At 58.7% G+C, this 20554-nt stretch overlaps 1 protein-coding gene across 1 annotated transcript in view; it reads right to left on the reverse strand.

The window, feature by feature from the left end:
- The window catches only part of DNAH17 (dynein axonemal heavy chain 17), a 36991-nt gene that overhangs the window by 1829 nt on the left and 14608 nt on the right, over positions 1–20554 (reverse strand). The window contains 41 exon segments of the mRNA XM_075770680.1: positions 59–202; positions 459–641; positions 1222–1404; positions 1750–1929; positions 2620–2811; positions 3344–3571; positions 4244–4371; positions 4525–4673; positions 4804–4997; positions 5614–5736; positions 5928–6098; positions 6242–6382; positions 6534–6698; positions 7237–7441; positions 8217–8339; positions 8610–8845; positions 8961–9153; positions 9464–9579; positions 9864–10071; positions 10280–10497; positions 10589–10684; positions 10797–10961; positions 11155–11388; positions 11931–12092; positions 12542–12808; positions 13253–13444; positions 13606–13770; positions 13907–14068; positions 14246–14337; positions 14661–14808; positions 14983–15085; positions 15660–15825; positions 15922–16129; positions 16845–17018; positions 17154–17436; positions 17569–17717; positions 17835–17962; positions 18241–18373; positions 18873–19010; positions 19171–19398; positions 19860–19998. Of these exon segments, the coding sequence (XP_075626795.1) occupies positions 59–202; positions 459–641; positions 1222–1404; positions 1750–1929; positions 2620–2811; positions 3344–3571; positions 4244–4371; positions 4525–4673; positions 4804–4997; positions 5614–5736; positions 5928–6098; positions 6242–6382; positions 6534–6698; positions 7237–7441; positions 8217–8339; positions 8610–8845; positions 8961–9153; positions 9464–9579; positions 9864–10071; positions 10280–10497; positions 10589–10684; positions 10797–10961; positions 11155–11388; positions 11931–12092; positions 12542–12808; positions 13253–13444; positions 13606–13770; positions 13907–14068; positions 14246–14337; positions 14661–14808; positions 14983–15085; positions 15660–15825; positions 15922–16129; positions 16845–17018; positions 17154–17436; positions 17569–17717; positions 17835–17962; positions 18241–18373; positions 18873–19010; positions 19171–19398; positions 19860–19998 (7012 nt within the window).

Here is a 20554-nt window from a genome sequence, read left to right on the forward strand (position 1 = left end):
GTCTTCTGTGGTATCTGCTTGCTCCCTAAGCTTCAACTTTCACAAGAAATCTGCTCACCCTAATGCGAAGGAGCAGGTCTGCATACCAGGCTCCTAAGCTAAGAAGAGAGGGATAGGCATGACGTGTCCAGGGTTCAGGAACGTTGTCGTAGAAGAGAGCGTTTGCCAGCTCTTCCATATCTGATGTAATCGTTAGCTCTCCCTTAAAGAAAGAGAAAAGTCTGGGCAGTTTTATCTGTGGAAGGCAAGACTGATGGAAGCGTTTGATCTCAAACTCAGTACAGAGGTGGCGGCTGGTGCCCTCTGGCCAGGGGCACTGCGGGATGGGTTGGGGCGCGAGCGAGGGCAGCTGAGCGTTTTGTACGAGACAAGGTTTGAAACGAGGAACAGCCATTTGCAAATCATGGGAAATGATTTGGTAGGGAGGGGTGCTTTCCAGGCAGCGCCCTGAAGCGTACCTTTAGTCCCAGGTCTAACTCTTTCAGAGAGCGCCTGATTTCATGGGTCAGGATGTTCATTCTTTCACATTCCTGGAAGGCAACTACAACATAGGGGGTCTTGTCCACCGCTTTTGCCATGATCTCTGCCATGTTGAACGGCTCTGGCAGCCTCTCGATAATGTCATCTAGGACTGACTTCACCTGGAAAGAATATGCCATAGAACTGCTTTTATCAAACGAAACATGCTGCAAGCTAACAGTTAATTAACTTAGTAAGATTCTTTTTCTACCTTCATGTTTTCCTGTGCTTCCTCCTCTATTACTAATACTCTATTCTTGTACTAACTGCCCTTGGATCTGAAAAAGCTGCAGCTCTTTTCTGGTAGCCAAGAAGGTAAGAACTGAAGCCACGGAGGCTGTGAAATTCAAGTGTAAAATCTAGGCAGTTAGGAGGAAGACTTTTTTTAAAAAAAATAATAAAAGATCTGTATTTTTAGTTGCCATCATGAACGGAAGCTACTAAGCCTGCTCTGTCTGCTGAGGACGCAGCACGTGAGCACATTTTGGCACTGGTGCATCTCTGCCCCACCAGAATAACCTTTGTGAACGCTGCTGACTTCTGCAGCTGCACCACGTGTGCCGATGAAGAACGCAACGAAACTGCTGGGGCTGCATTTCAGCCCCTTCTCTGTGTGTGGCCTGTATCGGTCCTTCCCACCTAGCCACCTCCTGGCTGCTGAATTGCCACTGCGTGCTGTAAAGCAGCAGAAACTTTACTGGCCTTTTCCTCTCGGGAGACACCCGCGCCTCCTCCAGCGTCTGATTCTTTGGGCTGCATTTCCAAAACAGTCCGGAAAAGCCTGTCTGAAGTGACGGTCAGGAAGCCAATTTCTGCGTTGGGGTGAAGGCCGTACAGGTAGGGGCTCTCAGGTGGCAGGTTGTCATCGATGTACTCGTGGTACCCCTAAATGCAGGGCAGGCACTGATGTTAGCTTAGCACGTGGGTGCAGAGGAACGTGAGTTTTGCTTCAGCCTTGAAAATACGTCATCACTTTTTGGTGGTGGCGCTTCATAGCTAGCTGGCATTGCTTATTCAAGATGGTTTTTTACTCATGTTTTACCTAAGTTTTTCCTTTACCACCCCCACCACAGGAATTATTTTTGCAGCAATTCTGCATGTTTTCAATGGGATTGAACCCTTTTTTGTCCCCTACATTCCCCCTTGGTTAGTGTGAGGGAACTCTGACTAGTGTGCATTTATCCAGAGCAGTGGTTTTCCACAGCAAATTGCAACATGAATCTTTCTTACCTTGTAATCCAAGTTGGGAGGGATCAAAAACCCTGGAGCTAAGTACACTTCCCCTTCCAGCATCTCCTCACGGATGTATTCGCTCAGGTAAGTCCGACACAGCCGGCGGTCCCAGTCATCCGTGATGTGCCCCCCATACATGATCTCACCAAAGAGGTACCGGAGATCATCCCACGGGGCCTGCAAGGAGAGGCTCACCGTGGGGTGGTTCTGCCTGGCTCCCGAGAAGCCCCCGCAGCCTGGGGAGGCTGCACATGGCTGGAGAGCTGTGGGGCCATGGAGCAATGGCTCCTGGGTTGACGTGTCCAGCGTCCAGGGCGGTGACAGACCCTGGACCTGCAGAGGTTTGGTGACAGAGCGAAGGGGAGCAAGAAGGGACCATGTCCGGGGTGTCTCTTGCGTTCGCCCACAGATTTCACCTTGTCTCGGTACAGACACAGCCATCCGTACTCTGAACCCCCATCATCCTGTCTTTATTCAGCTCAGCCTTGATCATGTCTGTAAGGCTGGGGAAAGCTGGATTCTCCTAAGGGTGAGATCTCAATCCTGCTCACAGCACCTTCATTCTTGGGGCAGACTTTGCCTTTTAGGGGGAAAGTCATTCTTCAAACAATACCAACCCAACAACGCAGTGAGGTGTGAGCCAGAGCAGGCACTTGTCCCAGCCTGGTGCTAAACGCCCGCTGAGGACTCTGCACCTTCACCTGCCAGAGCGTGCAGGCAGCTCCCCAGGGAGGGAGGAAAAACTGTGCTGGCACCGCTGTGTTTGCTCAAAGAAGGCAACGTGCAGTAAACTGGTGAATTTTCTAAAAAGGGTTGGTTGTCATAGTGTGTGTTGCACTGAGGTACAGGCGCTTTGTAAGTCCTTACCTTGGGGTTAGCCTCCAGGTAGTTGTACAAGACGTTAATCGATATGGTCAGGTCACCGTTGTTGAAGGGGTAAGGTCTGTTCCAGCCCTGAGCGCCAAACTTGCGCCGCTCGGCCACCACCGCGTGGAAGTAACAGAGCGCAAACAAGATGCATTTGAACTCGATTTCTTTGCTGCACATCTCTAACGTGTCCTGCAGTGGGAATGAAAAATGAGTGCGGGTTTGCAAGTGAATGAGCAGGTGTTGCAATCAGCCATCTGCCTATTGAAGAAAAGGGTGATGTACAGGAGAACCAACAGTTGTTTATTACCCCCCCCCCCCCCAATCCATAAAATTATCTTTTCAAGATTTGCTAGTTGGTCAATTTTTGCACTCATTTGTGTATAAAAGTGTACCCACATACACCCCACTGACAGTAGAGGCTGTGTGTTTGGGACGCTGTGCCGCAGCAGCTCATTCAGCCTTGGGAAAGGCACCAGTAATTTGGGAGCCCTCGGGCAGTTCGTTACCCTTAAATCACACGGTGACGAACTGGGCACCCCGAGAGGAGGTGCTGGGGGGGGGGGGGGCCTGGCTGCTGGCGCAGCCTCATCTCTGCAAGGAAGCCTGATGCCCCGCAGCCCGTGAAGCCCGGGGCGGGGGGGGGGTGTGAGCTGGACGCGCTGACCCAAAATGGTTGAAAGGGACTGGCTGTGCGCGGTGCGGCCATGGTGGGCGAGGGTACCTGGGTGAAGAGGTCAAGGGCTTTGTGCAGGTTGGCGTACATGCCGGTCGGTGGCTCGTTGGTGATTTTGATGGCGTTTTCCAGCAGTCCCTGCGGGATGATGTGCGCCTCGGGGCTGGGGGCTGGCTCGGCGCTCATGAACAGCCGGTAGTCAGCGTGGCTGCCCAGGCTGTACTGCTCCACCATCTTCTCCAGTGTGCCCAGCCACCGGGCCACCAGGTGGATGTTCTGCAAGAGGAACCCCTCCTGTGCTGCTCGGCCCGAAGGACAACCTTGGGAGCCACTCGTGCCCCCGGATTCCTACTGTGGCTCTACAGAGAGCGGGGGCAGCGCACAGCCCCACATGCATTTCGCCTCCACTCTGTGGCGGGTCTCCTGCTCTGTGGCCCCTCTCCGTCTCCCTTGGCGCAGGCCAGCGGTGTTTGGTGCACACCAAAGGTCATGGCGGTGCACCGAGGGCAAGGAACCGTTGTCCCCCCCAGCCCTTGCCCACTGGCAGCGAGTGTCCCACCCCTGACCCCCCCCCCCCCGGTGCCCCCTCCCTGCCCCTTCCTGCTGCCCCTCTCAAGGCGGCGCGGTGCCTTCCCGCTGCTGCTCCGGGTCCCCTCCCTGCTCCCAGCTCTGTCCCCCAACCCGGCCGCTGTGTGGGCCGAGCATCGGGACTGTGGTGACTGCTAATGCACGGGATATGGGGGGGGGCAGAGCGGCTGCGACACCCCTGAGCATCAGCCATCCCAGATCCCACCCTCGTGTCAACGGGGACGCTGAGGCTGGGGGAGCCTGGGGACACCCTGAGCCGAGCCCAGCGGCCGGCAGAGCTGCGCACCGGATGGTGTGCCCCGGTGTGCCTGGTTAACGGCAGGGCTGCCACCCCCGCGGTGCGCCCCGGTGCCCCCCCACCTGCAGGATCACCCAGTGTCCCTGCGTGGCCGCCAACTCCAGGGCACGTTCTGCCACGGCCTCCTGGCCCTGCCCCAGCGACACGTTGTGGATCCTCCCGTTGTCGATGGTGAAATTCAGCTTTCTGCCTGGGGAGGGGAGGAAACAGCTGTGGCATGAGACGCCTTTTTCATTAGTATTAGTATGAAAATGGGCACAAAGATGGGGCTGCGCAGCTCAAATCAGCAGCTGCACTCAGCCCGCGAGGTCTGGAGCCGGCCGAGGAGGGGGCAGCGGCTCACCCAGGGCCTCCACGTCCTTCAGTGGGTCGACGCCAGGGGAGAGAATGAAGAAGAGGGGCACGGAGGGGCTGCTCTCCTTGTACACCTTGGAGAGCTCAATGCTCCTTCTTTCCACAAACTTGCTCCCCATCTTCTCTTCTACAAAGTTCCTACAGAAAAATAAAACCATAATGTGAGTTAGGAAGAAACACAGTCACTGGGTGCAGCTGGTGTGGTGACGCCGCGGGGCTCTCACCGGGAGAGCACCGTGCTGCACGTGCTGGGCGGGCGCCGGCGCACCTGATGGCGTAGGTCATCCTGTCCGGCCGCATGCATCGCAGCATGCACAGCTTCTGCAGGGCCGACTTGTTCTTCCACTCCTTGGGGAACACCTCCTTCTCTGGCACCTCGGACTCCACAAACTTTTTCCATCGCTTTGCCGAGCCCTCAATGTCACTGTCCAAGTTCTTGAACTCTTCCATTTCTGAGAGCACCTTGCGGTCCCACAGAGAAGGGCTAAATCATTCCTGGGCTCTGCTCGCCCTCAGGGACCCCCAGGCGGGGGGGGATGTGGGTGTGTGTGTGGGTGTGTGTGTGGGTGTCCCCACATTGCCATGTGCATGCAGGAACGGTGCAGTGCCGCAGCCAGGCCCCGAGGGGTCTGCAGCCCTGCTCTGCCGGCCCAGGCAGGCTGCCAGACCTGCCGTCTGCCAGGCACGGCCGCATTGGGGGTCCCAGAGGCATCTCCAGGGTGCCAAGGATGCCTGGTGAAATGGGGACACTGCACGCAGCCTGGTGGGGACACCCCCGAGCTCACGGGTGAGGAGGGATGTAGAGAAGAGGGGGAGCGGTGGGACAGGCTGTTGTCTCTGGTGCTCGGTCAGCTGAACAGCCGACTGCACAGCCTGCCCACAGGGCTGAGCACAGAGCCCTGCGCTGCTGCTGTGCTGCTGGCCCACAGCCGGGGGCCGGGATGTGCCAGGTCTCACCAGCCACGGGGGACAGGGGGGCTTTGTGGACCCTCCCAGCTGCTACAGGTGACCCCAGACCCGCTGCACTGGGGGCTGTGCTGGCATCGCCTTGGCACAGTGGGCGACTGTGTGGACCAACCTTGATGCCACCCCAGCCCTGGGGCTGCAGGAAGTCCACGGGGGACGCGATGCCGGCCTTGGAAGGGAACCGCAGAAGAAAGTCCAGCTCCGCCGGGTTCACTTCTTTCTTGATTGCCAGGACCTGGCAAGTTGAGAGTGCAGGATCGCAACTGCCCCAGCACACGCGGCCTTGGTGCGAGGGGCTGTGCTCCGGGTCAGAAGCTACTGAGCATCCGGCAGCAGCACAGAAATAACAGAACGACCTCCCTCAACCAACGTAAACTCATGCACAGTATTACACAACAGAAGCCCTGATACATTTGCACTCATTACCTGGAAGGCAACCTGAGCCAGGAAAATGAGTTTGTCTCTCTCAAAGAGTCCCCGTGCGGTGTACATATAGACCGAGTAGGTGATCTCATCCATCAGGTTGATGACCCTTTGCTTGATGTCCTCGTTGGGGGCCGTGCGTTGAATAGCTTTCTCGAAGACCCCATTGAATGCCTGAGGAAGATCCAGGCGGGCAGCTCAGCGCCCAGGCTGCTGGGTGTTTTGTTAGCAGCATAAATGCTGAAACACCGACTCTCCGAGCTCCCCACACCCTGTCCTGCCTGCACACACCAATTCTCTCCTTGCTCCACCTCTACCTTTAGAGAGAATTGGTAGATGGGGTTGATCTTGTTGAGGTCACTGAGGATGAAGTACAGCAGGGATGCTCGCTCTGCCGCTGGCCTGTAGTTTTCTCTAGTGACATTTATTTGCACTTCAGTGACTTTAGCTTCTTTCACCTAGACGCACACGAGGGTGGGTGTTATCCAGCATCCTGGCATGTGCCAAAGCCACACACAACCTCCCGCTGAGCACCGGGTGCCCGGTGCAGTCTGGGACAGCTCTCCCACAGCACTGCAGCACCCGCTCCGGGGCAGCTTGCTTGCTTACTTTTTCCTCAATTTCCATGGCTGTGCGCTTCGTTGTTTCCAGGTTCTCCACGAGAGCCGTGTCCCCCAGGAACTCCCCCGCAGCAGCAGACAGCCGGGCGAGCAGGGAGTCCTCCAGCTCCTTCAGCCTGATCTTGAACTCATTCTGGCTCTTTGTGAGGTTTGCCTACAGCACCCCCGAAGAGACGCACATCATTTACGAGACCGTGGCAAAACTCTGGCGTCACTCGCTGTGACTTACACTGGGCACTGCCTAACGAGCTGCGTGCAACAGGCTGTGGCCCATCAGCAGTTCCGCTGGCTTTATCTGCTACTAATTATGAATTCTCCCTTTCCAAAGGCAGCCCAGGCAACACACTGATGTACCTGTCAGCTGAGCTATGGGTCTCGGAGACACCAGCTGAGTTTTTCATGCTGTCACCCAAACCCTGACGCAAGAGGAGGGTGGATGTGGCCCCTCCTGGCACGTGCTGTCACCCGTGGGGCGAAGCAGGGAGCACGACCGTGGCAGCGCCAGGTGCCATGGGACAACAGTGGACCCACAGCCGCCCATGCAGATGGCAGGCTCTGGTCAGGACTTACTCAGCTCTCGATAAGCAACAGCAAGCTCACGGAGTGAGATGTCACTGCTCCCTGCCAGCAAAGCCACCGCAGCTCCCCCGGGCCGCTCTCTGCTACCATCCCACCGGGAGCCGGGTTCGTACCTTCAGGGCCTCCAGGTCCGGCCGCTCTTTGGCCACCACAGCAGCCAGGAGCTGATCCTCCAGTCCCTCCCGGGTCACCAAGAAGTTGATCAGGGTGCACTGAGCCTGCACCTCTGGCTTGTAGTGAGGGTTGGAATATTTGGTGTGCAGAATCAGGCGGAAGCGTGGGTGATATTCCACTTCTTTATCTCCTATCCTAATGTATCTGTTCAGTTAATTAAACAAATGAATTTCTGTACACTCACCACAGACAGAAACCCTCAACCCACATGCTGTTCCTGACCACTCGAGATGTATTTCTGTGGTTGGGAAAAGGTGCAGCAAGGGCAGAAGTGCCAAAACAGCCCCGGCAGGACAGAGGCTGGAGGAGCAGCAGGAACCGGAGGCTGCCCTGCCCGCAGCCCCCCCCCGGCTCCTGGGCTCCTGCTGCTGGGAGCCCCTGAGCCATGGCACGAGGGGAAGGGTCCTGCGAGGGGAGGGCGGCGCAGGTCCCTCCCCAGAGCCCGTCCCTGCAGCCCTGGGGGACCAGCCCGGCCCTCACCAGACCCGGGGATGCGGCCAGGAAGGTTGGTGGTGCCCGGGGCAGGCAGTGCTGCCTGCAGGGGGGCTGGCAGCGCCGAGTGGGGTGGGGGCCATGGGGCAGGGGATTCTCAGCAAAAGCCCCATCCCGGAATAGCTTCCATGTCTGCCAAGAAAACCCTGCCAGCTTATCACACCTTAGCGCAGGTGCACCAGGGAACCTGCTCTTAAATCACTAAATGAGCTGGACTCTGCTGACCAGAACAGTCCAAGAGGTCACATCAACTGCAAGTGTCCCCACCGGGAAATACCAGAGAAAACTGGGGGACGTGGCTGGAGGCCAGGGGAAGGATCAGGCCCCAGCTGCTGTCATGAAAGGGGCATAAATAGACATTTCAGGGCAGCAGTGGTTGCTTCCAGCAGGTGAAACTCCTCGGCGCCAGAGACCAGGACACACTGACCTGCCCTTCTTGATGGTGGTCCTGCCCAGCAGGTGGTCCAGCACTGGCTCCACCGTCTCACCAACATCCTCGATCAGCAGCGTCTGTCCTTCGGAAACTGCCTGCTCGATGGTGTCCAGGTAGCTGCGGCCGAGAGGGGAGGGAGGCACGGCATGGGGCAAGCGTGGCAAATGCCCTCCAGCCGCTGCACCCCAGTGGGACCCCCGCAGTGCCCTGCCAGCCCTGGCCCCCACGGAGCTCATGGAGGTGTCAGGTGCTCCCGTCAGTGCTGTGGCCCTTGGGTGCACCGAGTCTGATGGGGGGAATGTGGGTGCCCTGTCTCGCAGCGCCCCGCACCCCTCTGGTCCAGCCTGAGCCTGTGGCCACCGCGCAGCACCAATTGTCCCGACCCACCTCCTCTGGCCCAGGCGGATGGACCGCAGCTCCTCCCCATATTTGTTCTTGATCCACTTGATGCCCTGGAGCTGGGCGTCCACGACCAGGGGCCACCGCTGGGTGTTGCAGAGGATGGTGGCGTTCTCGGTGGACGTGCGGTCACCGGGCAGCCCCTGGTTGCTCCAGGCAGCCACGTCAGCGTCGTCCGTGAGGAGGCTGAGGGGGTCCAGCCCCGGGGTGATGGGGATGGGCACCTGCCGGGGAGGGGCCGTTGTGCGCCTGGCTGCAGAGCAGCAGGAGCCCCTTGGGGCTGGCGGGCATCGGGGGAAAGAGCCCCGGGGACCCGAGATGGGACCCATGGCCACTCACCGCCAGCCTGCTGAGGAAGGGGACCCAGTGCTTCTCCAGCAGCTCGGCCCTGTACTTCTTGGTGAAGTAGCCGACGTAGGATACAAAGGCGGAGACCAGCAACACGTCTCCGCACAGCGTCTTCTCCTGCTCCCTGAGCATCTCCACTGACTCAGCCCAGCGGACGTTTTCGGATGCCAGGCCCCCGATGAGCCTGAGGGGTCAGAGGAGATGGCAGCTGCTGCGGTGCTGGGGACTCAGTCACGATGGTCCAGGACAGCTGTCACCAAACGCCGTTGGGATTAACCCAGCTCTGCTTGGGTGGTGGGCTGCCCTCACCCGGGGCGCATGGCTCTGTGGCTGCCCCCCCCCCCCCCCCCAGTTCCTGGCCCAGTTCATACTCAGGATTTTCTAATTTTGGGAGAGGGCTCTGATGCTTCCATGACCCCTGTGTCATTGTCACCAGGCAGTGCCAGGGAGCAGCAGGCGGTCCCAGCGCTTCTGAGCCAGTCTTTGCACGGTACCTATTTGCCAGCGTGACGACTCTGTTGGTTGCATCCGCTTCCTGCTGACATTTGATTTTTTCAGCTGTAGCTTTCTCAAATTCTGCAGTGAGAGCTGCCAAGTTGGCATTCAGGTCCTTCAAAAGACAACACATCCGCAGTAAGCTGCCGGGCCGGGAGAGCTCTGCAGCCCCGAAGGAGCTTTGCAGCAGCCCCTGTCGTGACAGCACAGCTCTTGCACCTGGGCTCCAGGTTATATGAATTATAAGAATCTTTCTCGCTCGTTTTTGGCTTCTGGCCGTGACCCGCAGCCGAACTGCTGGTGGCTGCTGGGGGCCGCGGCAGGCGCTGGCCAAGGCAAACAGTGCTGGCCACGGTAGCTGGCCCTGGCCGGGGGCTGCGGGGGGGGGCACGCGCTTACGGCAACTTTGTTCTTAATGCGACTGAGTTTCTCTTGTGCCTCCGCCAGCTCGGCGTTGGCCTCCTCCAGCGCCAGCCTCTTGGGCTCCACCTCGCAGAACACCTCGTAGAAGCGAACGATGTTTAGGCACCAGGAGCACAGCCCGGCCGCGGCTGTTGACTTCGACATGATGAACTCCGGATCAAAGCTGGGGTCTGACTGGTAGGGCCTGGAATGGCAGAACGTGCCGTGCTATGAGCCGGTGCTGCGGCTGCCGACGGGCGGCGGGGTGGGAGGGCAGAGCAAATGCCCCGATCCCGCTCCTGCCCCTCGACCCCCGCTGTGCGTGCTGGGTGGGGGTCTCTCCCGGACACCCTGCCCAGGGCAGCCCGGCGGCACGGGGCCGGGAAGGGGGCAGGAACTGGCTGTGGACTCACTGAAACGCCTTCAGACAGGCCTCGGGGATGTGCTCCTTGTTAAACCTCTTTAAGGTGTCAAGGAAGGTGTCGACTTTGCCCATCATGACTTTTGCCGCCTTCCAGCTCTTATCCTTTGGTATCTTGCCCTGGGGGGCTGTCAGGACCATCACAGCTGCTGTCACATTCACCACCGCTTGAGGCGGGGACCCGAAGGACTTCAGCTCCGTCAGGTTGTTCTGGGAAGAGACCACGGTGCTGCTGAGCATCACCCTGGCGTGGGGACACCAGCACCAGGCAGGGACCTGCTTCCATCGAGGGGTCACCCACCTTGTTGAGCGTGTTGAGGGCCTCCTGGGCGGCTATGAGCGCCGGCTCCGCTTTTGCCAGGTCGGTCTCGCAGGCTCGCTGCTTCTTGGCCACGTTCTGGGGGTGCAAGGGGATGGGATGGGATGAGTGGCCGGAGCGCACAGAGCTCCTGCTGCCCCGTCCCGCGTTGGACCCCCAGTGCCATGGGCACCAGCTCAGCACCACGCACCGTGTTGATGGCCTGGACCTTCAGCTCCTCCTCGTCAGCGATGGCTTTCTCCCTGCTGACCTTCTCCGTCTCAATGCCCACCACGTGGATCAGTTTATCTGCATCCTCGTTCTTCTGCTTCAGCTCTGCCTCCTGGGCCGCCAGCTTGGCTTTCAGGTCGTCCACCTTGATGGGGGGAGAAACGGAGAGGATCAGAGAGGGCTGATCCTGCCGAGCCCTGCCCAGCCTCGCAGCGGTGGCTCAGCACGGCTCGGGGACCTCGTGGCCACCACGACCACCCTGTGGGGACATTCCTCCTCTCCCCCCCACGTCAGACCCACTGTGGGTGTGATGCATAAGTGATGCTGTGTGCAGGCACCTGTGACGCTGTGCTCTGCAGCTTCGTCAGCCCCTTCTCCAGCCTGTCGATCTTGGCAGTGAGCTCGCTCCGTTTTTTCGACAGCAGGTTTTGGTAGAGCTTTATCTGCTCCAGGAAGGTCTTTGGTGTGGTGTAATTATAGCGTCTCTCCGTGGCCAGGTAGGTCTTGGACATCTCCTTAACACTCATGTGGACGTAGGACATGAATTGGCTGATGGAGACCTTGACCTCGGGCTGCACCAGGAACACAGACAGCGAGCTGCTGCGCCATGCAGACGCAGGGAAATGCTGGGGTAGAACTGAGTCTTCCCGCAGCCGCCGAGGCTGGGAGGCAAAGCGCTGCTTTTCATTAAACAGCACGCGTGGCTGAGAAGTGTAAGTGGTCGCGGCCCTCACGACGCTGGTTCTTAAGCCCAGCTCTGGTTTTCTTGGCTCTAATCCCCCAGGTTAACTGGGGAAAAGCTGCTGTTTCCAGGCTGGTATTTGTGGTGGTGTTTTAAGGACAAACGGGAAATGAGGAAAGGTTTGTCCCCACCTGCATGGCGCGGCTGCAAGCTCTGGCACTGGAGCTGGCGGTGAGCTTACCCCAGACCCCATCCCTGCCTCGCTGCCCCTGGCACCCCCGGGTCACACCAGACCCCCATCCCCAGGCATGTTACAACAAGGAGAGCAGCAGAGGTGCAGGTCATTCCCCAAAGCAGCCCAGTTTCCCCAGCCCCCTGGGACAGAGGGCTGTGCTCAGGGGCAGCGTGCACTGACCCAGGGTCCCAGCTCACCTCGATGTCCCCCGTTTCCTCCAGGAACCTGCTGCTGACGGACACGAGCGCATCCTCCGGCCACTCGTGGAACCAGTCGATGGCCGTGCAGTTGACCACGGCGGGGAACCTCCTCGCCCGCACCCGCAGGGTTGAGCCCACAGGGGAGAAGCAGAGGATGACCTGGGGCAGAGCACTGCGGCTGAGCGGGGCATCCCCACTGCGGGGGGCCGAGCTCGCGCGGGGCGGCAGGAGCATCGCTGTAAACTCCTCTGCTTGAGATTTTTGCCTCCTGCCCATTAACTCCCCTTCCCAGTATGTGGGAGATGGTCTGTGACTGTGCAGACCATCTGCACAGTTGGTGTCCCTGCAAGCGCCCAGCACAGCTCAGCCCTGGCTCGTGGCTCTGGGGGCTGCTCACCCCCCTCTGCCCCAAGGGAGGTAAATACATGGGTGTGAAGATCTTCACCCCTGGGGCTGAGGGCGCACTGTTGGCTGGGGAGCCTTGGAAAACATCTTTCACCCAAAGCCATGACCATGTAATGAAACCATGGTTTTTCTGTGTCCTGTCTGCAAACAGGTTTTGGATTAGGCAAGTCAGGAGTGCCCCCCCCTTCTGAGTGAACACCCACCTTTAACTGACGCCTGACTTTTTCTATAAATAATTTCCAGCAGTTTTCCCTTGTATCTTGCAATCCAAGGAACTTCACTTGGGCCCTCATGGCACTGATGATGTTTTCCAGCTCATCATCCTGAAAAAGCCCCGGCACCTCCCCAGATGCCAAGAAGTCATTGATCAGGACCAGGAACGATTCTTCAGCAACTTGGGAGTCCGTCATCAGGAACACGGTGGGGATGCTCTTCACAGCCACCTTGACGTACTGGGAGGCGAGATCCAGCTGGGCAGGAGAGAGGAACCGTCACCTCCCCTCCCTGCAGCCCCCCGAGCTGTTTTCCGAAGCGACTGGTTCAGCGCAGCCCGGCGCCCCTGGGCCGCCCCAGGGAGCCAGGAGGGTGCCTTTGGGAAGGTGCTGGTGCCCGCTGCTCTGCTCGGAGACGGGGGGAGCTGGCAGGGCTGCCTGCACCGCACCTGCCCTCACCACGGCTCCTGCCTGTCCCTGGCTGGGGAAACGCTGCGGCCCCTCGGGGCAGGACTCGTGGGTGTTCAGAAAGCACCTTCAAGTGGATCACGGGGTGCACAGACACAGCAACGAGAGCAGAGCCCTGCACACCCACCCCAGGCACCGGAGCCACGGTGAGGGTTGGCACCGCTCCGCGTTTGCAGGATCCGTCCCGCGAGCAGGCAGCGCTGCCCCAGGAGGCGGGAAGAAAGCTGCTCTCACCTTCAGGTCCGGGATGCTGTAGCCTTTCCTCAGCGCAATCTGAAACACATCCAGATTGCTGATGTATGCTGCCAGCCGTGCCAGACTCTGCTTCCCGTTGCCTCCTACCCCCACCAGCAGCGCGTTGCCCTGGGGAGACTCTAAGATCCGATTAATTCTGCAAATATGAGACACTGCATCTTCAAAGAGCACCTAAAGAAAACAGGAGGGGAGGGTTCGATGTTCTGAATCACAGCAGGAAAAGCAGCAAAAGCCCCCATAATGTACAAACCCGAGCGACAGCGATGCTGCAGCCGCCTCTCTGCAGTGCAGGCGCTGCCTCGGCACGGAGCTGCCCGCAGCAGGGCGCTCACCAGGCTCATCGCCGCATTCATCTCGTTGTAGTTGTCCAAGGCTTCCCCCAGCAGCTTGTTCAGAGCCGGCCAGCTCGGCACTGGCAGGTACTTGGGCTCCCCTATGCCCTGGGCGAAGTGGCAGTAGATGTTGGGCTTGGCGAACACCAGGTCTTCGCTGAGTTCCTGGCAGAGGCAATGCGAGCTGTGGGGCTCAGCTGTGGGGCACCTGGGGTACCGCTGCCCGTGCCACTGCCGAGCCCGTGCCGGGGAGCTCAGCCTGGCAGCGCCGGGCACTCCCTCATTTCCCAGCACAACTTACATCAAAGAACCTTTTGCAGGTGTCCACCAGCATCTTCCCGAAGCCTTTTTGATCCCTTTCATCGATGAGCTTGTCTCCGTACACCCGCTCAGCTTCGTGGAGCCAGAGACGCACCAAGTCCACGGGACTTTTCAGGCATTCGGGGGTGGAGAACAACAGACCCTGACAAACAGACGAATCCCTCAGTCCTCGGAGGTTATTTTACTGCTGCTCTGAGCTGAGCTTAAAGGTTGGCTTTGGGAAGAGGTCATGGTACTTTACAAGGACGTGGTGCACTGCAGGGATGCGTGATGGAGAGAAAGGAATAAGGATGTTTTAGAGGAACGAGCCCTCCCATACCTGGAAGATGTTGGCGAGGTCCCGGAGGTTGAAGAGGTAGTGGAACTTGACGGCTGTCGGCAAGAAGGTGGAGGCAACCTTCTGGTGGAGGGCTGTGGGGCGGAAACAGGGGTGAGCAGGTGGCAGGTCCCCAGGAAACACCGCAGCCTCCGGTGGGATCCCTGAGCCTCGGCAGGTAGGACAAGCCTGAGGTTCTAGCCTGACAATTTCTGGGGACGCGATGCTGCGTTTTGAACGTAGATAGGAGAAAAGGAGGAACAGCGCTTTCATTTGCGTGGTGCCATGTCTTGCAGGTGTGGCATGGGGCACCGGCCGGTTGTGGCGTGTTTGGGTTTCCCGGTGCCGGTGGGTGCAGGTGTGTTCCTGTGCGCCAGCGCACGCCGCCTTCCCACCCCCGGCCATGGTAGGGGCTCACCCAGCGCTGCCGTGACCAGCTGGGGCTGCAGCTTCTGCACAGCCGGCGGCATCCTCTGCATGGCCAGGTGCTGTGCGAGGATGGTGCTGTACATGGTCAGCAGAGCCTCCTGGCCAGGAAAGCTCACGGCGAAGATGCAGAAGTGGCGCTGCAGCAAGGGGCAAAAACTCAGGCGGGAGCTTTGTCCCCAGGAGCTGATGCAGCCCAATAGCACCGTGGGGTCCCCCCACCACATCCCACCCCATCCCAACCCCTCCGGGTGCTGGTCCCAGGAGATCGAACCGGCTGGGGCACAGTCCCCGGCCCCACGGGCCCTGCATACCTGCAGCCTGGGGTCGATGGTGAAGGACCCTGCGGTCGGGTTCATGCAGGCCACGTACTGGCAGTTGTGAATGTCCTTCAGGGTCAGCTTGTTCCTGTCGTACCTGCACAGGGACCACGCCGTGACACTTTCCCCGGAGACAGGTTCCTCCAGTCAGGCTCCGTCCAGGGGGATGCAGGAGCAGGGATCCCCATTCCCCCGGTGCTCAGTGCAGCCCAGCACCACTCTTGGTGATGCTGCGTGGGGCCCTTCCCGCACCCCACGGCCAGACCTGTCCCCAGCCCCCCGTGGCAGCCAGCACTCTTGGCCTCCTCCCCCTCCCCAAGCAAGCCCTCCCTGCTGCCCGCGCTGCGTGCTGCGCTGCTGGCCACGGGGATCCCTGCTGGGGTTTCCCCCCGCCAGTGCCGGCAGCGGGGCTGTTTGCTTCGGATGGGGTTTGGAGTTGCCAGCAGAGAGTTTCCCCATTCCTCTGCCAAAGACGTCCCAGCTGCTCCAGGAATGAGCGGGCTGGAGGATACGGGTGGCTCGGCTGCACCGGCAGCGTGGCACGGGAGGCAACACGGGCAGGGCACGGCTGGGGTCCTCCGCCGGGATGGGAGAGGTGTCAGCACGGCATGGGTTTGCTGCGCAGAGGGTCACGGAGCCCCCACGGCGGGGGCCACCGGCTGGGCACCTACCAGTGCCCATGGTCCATGTGCTGCCGGATGAGCGTGTGCGGTGCCACGGTGCCATACTTGTCCACCTCCGGCATGTTCATGTCGTCGATGAAGTAGATAAGCTTCCTGGTCCCAGGCGGGCCGTAGTTCCTCCCTGATTTCTTTTCCAGGGGCTTCTCCAGGACAGCTGCAGCGAGAGGAGCAGGTCAGCAGTGAGGCAGTGCTGTGGGGCTGTGTGGCACAGCCTGGCACGGGGCTGGCTGCCGGCTGGGGCCAGCCTTACCCTGCAGCATGGCCGAGGTGGTGTAGAAGTTGAAGGGCACAGACTGCACGACGTATTCATCTGTGCTGAGCGCTTCGAGCTTGTCCCGCATCAGGACTGATTTTCCCGTCCCTGCGTTCCCCACCAGCATCACTGGCCTCTGCTTCTCCATCAGCAGGTCCATGAAGTAGCGAATGCGAATGGTCTCCATCGTGTGCACCATGGAGGCCTGGGGAAATCCCATCGTCAGTCCCCGGAGCTCGCCTCTTGCCACCAGAATCAGCGTTTGCAGGCAGGGGCAGGATCTTCTGTTAGAGCAGCGGGCAGCGTGCCGGAAACGTTGCCTGGTTTTCCCAGCAATGCCGGCTGCTCTAATGGAGGATGCTCTCTCCCTACAAACCTGGTCCCTCTCTAAAGCAAAAGATCTCAGGTGCTTGGTTTTTCTAAAGACTTTCTGACCAAAAGTAGGAGCTGTAGAAAAATGAGTTATTAGAATAGAACAACACAGCACAGTTCTTGAAACTGTCCCCGGTGTCTTTGTTCAGCCAATGCAGGGGCCAAATTCAGCCGCAGCACCTCTCCCTTTCCCTGATGTCTTTGACAAATCCCCCTCCATCAGGAAAGCATTTCAAAAGACATGCAAATCAAGTTTTAAAGTACATTTTTGCATTCAGGTGATAGTTATAATTATTTCATGAGACGCTACGAAGCCACATGTTAATCTCAAATTAAAAAAGAAGCGTTGCAGCTTGCAGCTCTCGCTGGGGTTTCTGCGGGGTAAAGCAGAACCACAGAAAGCCGCAGGGTTTGCCGGGTGCCGCCAGCCTGCACGCAGCGTCGTGGCAGAGCCAGCTCCAGGTGTGGGGTCCTGCCCAGTGTTGCTCAGGGGAAGACCATGGCGTAATAAACAAAACACATAAACACAGAGAGCTTGTGGGAAATACCTGTAAAGGGACTTCGGGATCGAGTTCAAATTTTGGCACTTTTTCAGTCCAGAGCATGAATTTCTTCGTTTCTGGATCAATGTAATAGTCAAAAATTGTCCCCTGAGAAGGAAACTTGATGGTTTTAAACTCGTTCACCCACCACTTGCTGAACTCCACACGGTAATCCACGAGCTGGGAGGAACCAAACAGAAAAACTCAGAAACCGGCCAACATTGTTGCTTTAGTATTTTCCGAAGGGACGCAACTGAGGGATGGAGCTGGGCAGGATGCTGTGACGAGCGGGCAGGCACGGGCATGTGGCCGTACCTGGTCCTGGAACATGGCCCCACCAAAGGCCCAGGTGCAGGCGAAGACAAAGTAGAGCTCGTAGAGTTCACGGGGCGAGTCCGGCGGGGTGGTCTGCGGCGTCAGGAGGCACTCCAGCAGGTACAGCACCATCTGTATCACCGTGACCTCGGGGACAGGGATGATCTTCTTGAATCCAGACTTGACCTTCTCTAGGCACACCGGCAGGTACTTGTCAAAGAGGATCATCAAATTGGCCTTCTCGGACTGCACCGTCCTCGTGTCGATCCAACTGGTCACAACACTGTGGGAGGGATGGACAAGGCTGCAGGCGAGCACACGGGGGGGCCATCGCCCATCCCGTCCTACCCCATGCCATCCCATCCCACCCCATCCCGTCCCGTCCCGCCCCATCCATCTCCCTCCCTGGACTCACGGGTTCCAGCCCAGGTCCGTGGGGTTGATGTAGAGGATTCCCGCCCGGGACACGGTTGCTGGCGTGGCGGTCCGCAGGTGGCTGATCTCAAAGAGAAGCCGCATGGTGGGGTTGAGGGGGATACGCTCGTTGCTGGCCAAGGTGAGGACCTGGGGGGAGCGACCCGTCATGGGGGGATGCCCTGATCTTGGGGCCCAGGCATGAACACAAGCTGATCACCCCAAGTTAATGAGTGACCAAAGCTCCTGGGGTGTGATGGCACCGACCTTATTGTCATCCATGACCGTGTTCAGGGACTCGATCCACATGGGGTCAATATCTCCATCGAGGATGATCCACTTGGGCCCCTTATGTGTGATGTTGGCCAGGACACGCATTGCTGAAGAAAACAGACCTGCCCCATGGAGAAACACGTGGGTTTGTCCTGTCCGTGCACGGCACGTTTGCTGGGGGACGCGCGGGACTGGGTGCTTCCCTGAAACATGTTCCTCCTCCCTCACACTCCAGTAAAAATCCCCGAGGAAAGGTCCTTCCATTCCATCACCACATCACAAGGTGTTTACAGAGACACATTTTATGAAGTATTTTGCCATATGTCAGCCGTTGCTGAAGGATGGTGTGGGCCAGTTCCCACCCCCGGTAAGCGACCGCTCACAAGCGTGGGTGTCTCACCGTCCTTCCACTCTTGCGTGGATGGATGAATAACCCCGAACAGCTCATTGCAGGTCACAGCCTTTGGGTCGAGGTCCACGGTGACCGGCTTCCGCTTCATGATTTGGTACGTCTTTTTGAGCGTCCTCAGCACCTGCAGAGAGGGGAACTGTGCGGCCACTGCTCCTTCGAGGGTGTCTGCAGCCTCCGGCAGCCTTTGCCCGCAGCCAGGGGCACAGAGCCTTGCTCCCACCCGCAGCAGAGCACCCAGGCCTGGACAGCCGCTGGGAAGGCTCCGGACCTCCCTCTGCGGAGCCGGCTCCTGGCCGAGGAGTTGTGGGAGAGCAGAGCCCCACCAGCCAGCACCATCCTGCTGGCACCGCAGCACGCAGGGTGTAACGAGAGCGTGCCCCTGCCTGCTCCCTGCCTCGTCCCGGCTCTGCTCACAGGCGTCCCAGGCAGCCCCTGAGCTGCGTGTCCCAAACCTGCTCAGCTCCACAGGCTGCCATCCCCCACCCGGACGGTGCTGCTGCTGCAGCTGGGGGTCTGTTGGCCGGCCAAGGCCAGCGGCAACATCCTCGTGGGGAGGCCGTGGGATGTGCTCAGCCGGGGGCAGGAGGGGATCCGTGTCCTCGGGATGGTTTGGCCACTACCTGGGACTTGCCGCAGCCGGCGTTGCCGATGACAAAGACGGAGTGTCTCACTTGCAGCAGCTCCTCCAGCTGCACCACCTTCAGCACGAAGTTCTCCTCTGCCTGCAGCTTCAGCTCCATCATGGACTGCTTAATGATCTGGGAAGAAGAGCAGGCGCTGACCACAGACAGCCGTCACGGCCTTGGAGAGACCCCAGGGATGAGCTGGCCGCCCCCAGAGTGCCGAATGGACCTTCAGCCTCTGGACCCTGCCAGGGCTGGGATGTCTCTGGTGCCAGTGCCGCGCCTGGGCTCGCACCTTCTCAAAGTTGAGGTCCCTCTTCCTGGGGACGTCCAGGGCTGGGAAGAGGTCTCCAATCAGCCCCATGAAGACGGGCAAGTCGTCTGTCACAATCTTGGGGATGTTGAAGTCTCGTAAAGCTCTCATCAGAACTTGGTCCTCAGCACGGCTGGGGTCCCCTCTCTTCAAGGAGCCTGCTACCACCAGCACGGACTTGATAGCCCGCAGGCCCCAATCATAGTGGTCCTGCCAACAGGCAGCAAAGTATTACAACTCCACTTTGGTGAGGGAGAACTGCTTTGAACACCACCACAGAGGAACGCGCTGTCCACCACCCCACGCCCAGGTCATCCACGCAGTGCCCAGCAGGTTGGACTTAAAGCGAACTATGTGCAAGACCAGCCCTAGTCAGCCGTGAGGTGGAGGGCAGGCTGGCTGGCTTCCTTCTGCTGAAATGAATTATATCTGGATGCTCTCAGCTTTACTGGCTCCATTCTGTCCTATTTTTGGACTTCTTGATTTCTTCCAGAAGGCAGAAATATGCCATGTGATGCACCAGCGTGGAAATGGAATTTGTCCAGCCACAGACTGAACTACACAGAACGTCAGCCAGCATGTTACTACCAGCCGTGGTACTACAATCTGTCAGGTTTGAAATTCAAATGAACTCTTTCATCTTAAAGAACCTTGCAGTATTGTTAAATTACCTGTTTTGACAGTAGCTCTTTGCAGAGGGTGTACAAAGTACTGAACTTTCTTGCAAGAAGCTTAGCATCAATAAAACCTTCTGCGACAAGCATGATTTCACAGATCAGTTCAAAATCGGGGACCACCATGGCACAGGGTCTGGAGAAGAGCAGCGGCAGGTTAGCAGGGCTGTGCACAGACATCCACACGCCCTCCCGCAGCCAGCAAGAATTTGCACCCAAGTTTCCAGCAGAAATTGTTCCCGGCTGCATCAGAGACTCGGGCAGTAATTTACACCGGCTGGGGTCTCTGGAGGTCTCTTGTCCAGCCTCCTGCTCCAAGCAGGGCTCATGTCACAGCTGGATCAGGTCACCCCAGGCCTTCTGCAGTCCCAGAAGTTCCTCCAAGGACAGAGATCCCACAGCATCCCTGGGCCACCCTTTCCAGTGTTTGACCACTTTTTTTCTTATTCTTAATTGGATTTTTAGCTGAAGGTGGGAATTAGACATCCCATGCATCCCCTTCCCCCGGGTGAGCAGCCCAGCTGTCCTGGCCTCAGGGGCTTTGAGCTGGGCTGTCCCGGGGTGCCGGGGTCTCCCTTACACAAGGGCTGCCAGTGCACACAAACATCCTCGTTTGCACTAGCAAAGGCTTAGTTCACGTTATGGATGTGGTACACGAGTAAATGCTGTAACCACTGCCAGTTACATACTGA

This window comes from Balearica regulorum, chromosome 18 (genome assembly GCF_011004875.1).
Source record: "Balearica regulorum gibbericeps isolate bBalReg1 chromosome 18, bBalReg1.pri, whole genome shotgun sequence".
Taxonomy (NCBI): domain Eukaryota; kingdom Metazoa; phylum Chordata; class Aves; order Gruiformes; family Gruidae; genus Balearica; species Balearica regulorum.